The sequence below is a fragment of the Salvelinus alpinus genome, chromosome 7 (genome assembly GCF_045679555.1).
Source record: "Salvelinus alpinus chromosome 7, SLU_Salpinus.1, whole genome shotgun sequence".
NCBI lineage: Eukaryota > Metazoa > Chordata > Actinopteri > Salmoniformes > Salmonidae > Salvelinus > Salvelinus alpinus.
In genome coordinates, this window is record NC_092092.1 from 15,656,578 (window position 1) to 15,661,225 (window position 4,648).

The following is a 4,648-nucleotide window of genomic DNA, read 5'->3' on the forward strand; positions in this document are numbered from 1 at the left end:
CTCCACTCCAGCTTCCAATGCTCCCTCCACTACAATGCTCCCTCCCTCCACTGCTCCCTCCACTCCAGCTTCCAATCCTCCCTCCACTCCAGCTTGATTAGATTAGATAGACTTGATCTTGATAGACTGTGATCCTGGAGGGCTCCACTGTGTATTGATCCCACTAGACTGTAGTCCTGGAGGGCTTCACTGTGTATTGATCCCACTAGACTGTAGTCCTGGAGGGCTCCACTGTGTATTGATCCCACTAGACTGTAGTCCTGGAGGGCTCCACTGTGTATTGATCCCACTAGACTGTAAAGGACTTTATTGAAGATAAAAGGAGTCTAAAAGGACTTTATTGAAGATAAGAAGAGTCTAACAGGACTTTATTGAAGATAAAAGGAACCTAAAAGGCTTGACAAACAACACTCATCATAGGACACATTGGTTCTTTAGACATGATCAGTATTCCACATCACAAATAATGTGCCAGAAACTGGGAATTTCTCCAAGTTTATTTTCTACATAATCTGAATTCTCAGACTCACTCATGGGGCTAATTCATCAGTTTTTTTGTAAAAACACATATTTTACATAACATGTTAAATATGCAGCCAAAGTTAGCCACAATAAATTTTGAATTCATAACATAAGTTTAGCAAATTCGTAAAATACTGTACGAATTGCAATTTGTAACTAGATAGTAGAACAAGGCTAGTCAAAATGCAACAAAGAGGCGTGGACTTCTACTGCTTGTCTCATGAATATATGTAAATCAGCGTTCTAGCCAGTCACTTTCTGTGTAATTCGGACAAGCATTCAGATCAGTTGTGGACGGACGGAGTATACCAACCTGCATGCTTTTTTGTTGCTGCAAATAACTAAATGGATAGCAAAGGAATATAACGATACGAACTAACTAGAAGACCTTGAGCAGACAGAGGAAAAAGACAGAGGAAAAAGGAAGCTTTAAAAAAAAATCTGTGTTGCAAAACTGTGTCTTGTTGGAGAAAGGCTTGTTCTCTATTCCGTGCATGTTTACCTTGGAGAAGTGCATTGGTGCTTTTAATCGGACAGACGCGGTGTAGTTTCCAAGCGGAGCGGCAAGACAACACCAGAGGCATGATTTTGAGACTGGGCTCGGTTGTTGGCGTTGCTGCTTTCTGTTTACATGCGTTATTGTTGTGGTTTTATGCAAAGGTATGTGGATTACTTTACCGTTGCACATTGTGGAATATGCGCAGAGGGTTACTGTGGACGCAGTGATTCTTCAGTATGCTACTTTGATTTCGGCTAGCTAAAACATCATGTTCGGGATGTGGGAAATGTATAGTTACAGTCTATAAGGTTCTATGGTTGTTTGTGTTTTTATGTGTTGTTGGCCTGCAATGATCGGGGGCAACCCTCTTCACCAAGCCCTTTTGAGTTTTGCCCGGTCAAATGTGTTAACAAGTCAGATTTAGTTGTTTTCGAGAACTTTATGTCTCAATTAGTCTGATATATTATCCATAGTTTACATCGTTTTGTAGAGGCGCTTGCAACAATGTTTTTTTGAGTTTTTCTAGCTGACTATTTATCATTGCATAATTTCAGTTTGCTTCGTTGAGGTTTTAACTCCACGATATGTGGAATTCTCAGCTACAGTTTGCTTTTATAGTTTCCTCCAAAGTAAACTGCAGGGTGTTTCTGGGCCGTTACATGGTCACTCTCTCCATGTCCAGCGGTTTCACCGTTTCTTCCTTCTGCTTTACCAACAGGTGGCCGAGGGAACGGGTCAGTTCGAGTTGGAGATCTTATCCATGAACAACCTGAACGGCGAGCTTCTTAACGGGCAGTGTTGTGACGGCTCCCGGGTCGCCGTGGATCGGAAATGCAGGATGGATGAGTGTGATACGTATTTTAAAGTGTGTTTGAAGGAATACCAGTCGCGGGTGTCGCCTGCGGGACCTTGCAGCTTCGGGTCCGGATCTACGCCCGTCCTGGGAGGGAATGTATTTTCTTTGAAGAGCTCTGCGAGGAATGAAAGATCCAGGATAGTTTTGCCGTTCAGTTTTGCCTGGCCAGTAAGTAGCTATCTTACAACTCTTCTGTGACCTAAAATAATTAGCTTAGACTGTTAAAACAGGCTTACCATAATATTTTTGGGGTTAAAAAAAATACGAAAAGGATTGTATTGTCGCCGGGTGTTATGTGGTGTAACACTAGTTAGCACTGTTGTATTTGCAATTATACTGCTAATCAATCACTTGTCTAGTCCAATAAGAATAAAACATAGAGAATGATTTAATGTTGCGTATTGTCTGTCAACCTACCTAGCATTAAGTCATTTGACACGGGAGATCTCTATGGTATCCTCATTAACTAATTCACCAGACCACAGGTGTGAAATTGTCATTTGTTTTCTACAAAGAGAAATCCACAATTTAAATTATGCCAGTCATTATTATGCCTGAAATATTGAGAACATACAGTAGGATGAAGTTTTTCAATTTGAAAAAAAAATGTATTCATTCAGAGTATTATTTTATCAATAACATCTGTCAGAGGTGGTCCAATGGACTTCTGTTATCCAGTAGAATTACCCCAAGTTGTCAGTATTCTACCCTGTATTCAGCTGGCCCCAAGTTGTTAGTATTACACCCTGTATTCAGCTGGCCCCAAGTTGTTAGTATTACATCCTGTATTCAGCTGGCCCCAAGTTGTCAGTATTCCACCCTGTATTCAGCTGGCCCCAAGTTGTCAGTATTCCACCCTGTATTCAGCTGGCCCCAAGTTGTTAGGATTCTACCCTGTATTCAGCTGGCCCCAAGTTGTTAGTATTCCACCCTGTATTCAGCTGGCCCCAAGTTGTTAGTATTACACCCTGTATTCAGCTGGCCCCAAGTTGTTAGTATTACACCCTGTATTCAGCTGGCCCCAAGTTGTTAGTATTCCACCCTGTATCCAGCTGGCCCCAAGTTGTTAGTATTCCACCCTGTATCCAGCTGTCCCCAAGTTGTTAGTATTACACCCTGTATCCAGCTGGCCCCAAGTTGTTAGTATTCCACCCTGTATTCAGCTGGCCCCAAGTTGTTAGTATTCCACCCTGTATTCAGCTGGCCCCAAGTTGTTAGTATTACACCCTGTATTCAGCTGGCCCCAAGTTGTTAGTATTCCACCCTGTGTTCAGCTGGCCCCAAGTTGTTAGTATTCCACCCTGTATCCAGCTGGCCCTAAGTTGTTAGTATTCCACCCTGTATCCAGCTGGCCCCAAGTTGTTAGTATTCCACCCTGTATTCAGCTGGCCCCAAGCTGTCAGAGGACTCCATCCTGTATCCAGCTGGCCCCAAGTTGTTAGTATTCCACCCTGTGTTCAGCTGGCCCCAAGTTGTTAGTATTCTACCCTGTATTCAGCTGGCCCCAAGCTGTTAGTATTCCACCCTGTATCCAGCTGGCCCCAAGTTGTCAGTATTCCACCCTGTATTCAGCTGGCCCCAAGTTGTTAGTATTCCACCCTGTATCCAGCTGGCCCCAAGTTGTCAGTATTTCACCCTGTATTCAGCTGGCCCCAAGTTGTCAGTATTCCACCCTGTATTCAGCTGGCCCCAAGCTGTTAATATTCCACCCTTTGATCATGTCAGTTCTGGTTCCCACCTCTCAATTCTTACACTGTAAATAAAGGTCATGTTGTGACAGGGACTCTGGTTTGGTGTTGTGATGTTGTGTGGGAGATTGTGATTTACTAACCACAGTGTTGATATGAACAAGAGACAGTAAACATGTGGTATGACCCTAGTCTTGCCTGGCCGACTCAGCTCCACTACAGCTTTGGGAAGAGACTCATTTGACCCTTAACAGGGGTGCGTTCTACAGGACCAAAACGTTTTAATTTGACCCTTAACAGGGGTGCGTTCCGCAGGACCAAAACGTTTTAATTTGACACTTAACAGGGGTGCGTTCCACAGGACCAAAACGTTTTAATTTGACCCTTAACAGGGGTGCGTTCCACAGGACCAAAACGTTTTAATTTGACCCTTAACAGGGGTGCGTTCCACAGGACCAAAACGTTTTAATTTGACCCTTAACAGGGGTGCGTTCCGCAGGACCAAAACGTTTTAATTTGACACTTAACAGGGGTGCGTTCCACAGGACCAAAACGTTTTAATTTGACCCTTAACAGGGGTGCGTTCCACAGGACCAAAACGTTTTAATTTGACCCTTAACAGGGGTGCGTTCGGCAGGACCAAAACGTTTTAATTTGACCCTTAACAGGGGTGTGTTCTACAGGACCAAAACGTTTTAATTTGACCCTTAACAGGGGTGCGTTCTACAGGACCAAAACGTTTTAATTGGACCCTTAACAGGGGTGAGTTCCACAGGACCAAAACGTTTTAACACTCAGCTAGAAATATGCAATGTAGAACATGTATGCCTCTAACGTCAGCTCTATTCGTGACGTCTTCAACGTTAAACAACGTGGGCCAGGTTTCACGCTTCTCCAGCCCCACTATGTTCTTCCTCCCAGTCCCTACATGCTGCTGTCAGACCTGGGTTTCAAGTTTTAGACCTGTTTCACAGACTCATTAGATCTAGATCGATAGATAGCTTGGTTCATCGTTCCTGTTGCTATGTAACCGATAGAAATGTCCCAATAGTGCATTACTGCTGGATGGGTTGTATAGACAGA

General features: G+C 43.6%; 1 protein-coding gene across 1 annotated transcript in view; it reads left to right on the forward strand.

The window, feature by feature from the left end:
- The first annotated feature begins 782 nt into the window (after positions 1-782).
- The window catches only part of LOC139580533 (protein jagged-1b-like), a 173,087-nt gene continuing 169,221 nt past the window's right edge, over positions 783-4,648 (forward strand). Inside the window, exons 1-2 of the mRNA XM_071409310.1 lie at positions 783-1,182; positions 1,740-2,045. Of these exons, the coding sequence (XP_071265411.1) occupies positions 1,105-1,182; positions 1,740-2,045 (384 nt within the window). The 5' untranslated portion in view covers positions 783-1,104. The remainder of the gene's footprint in view (positions 1,183-1,739; positions 2,046-4,648) is intronic.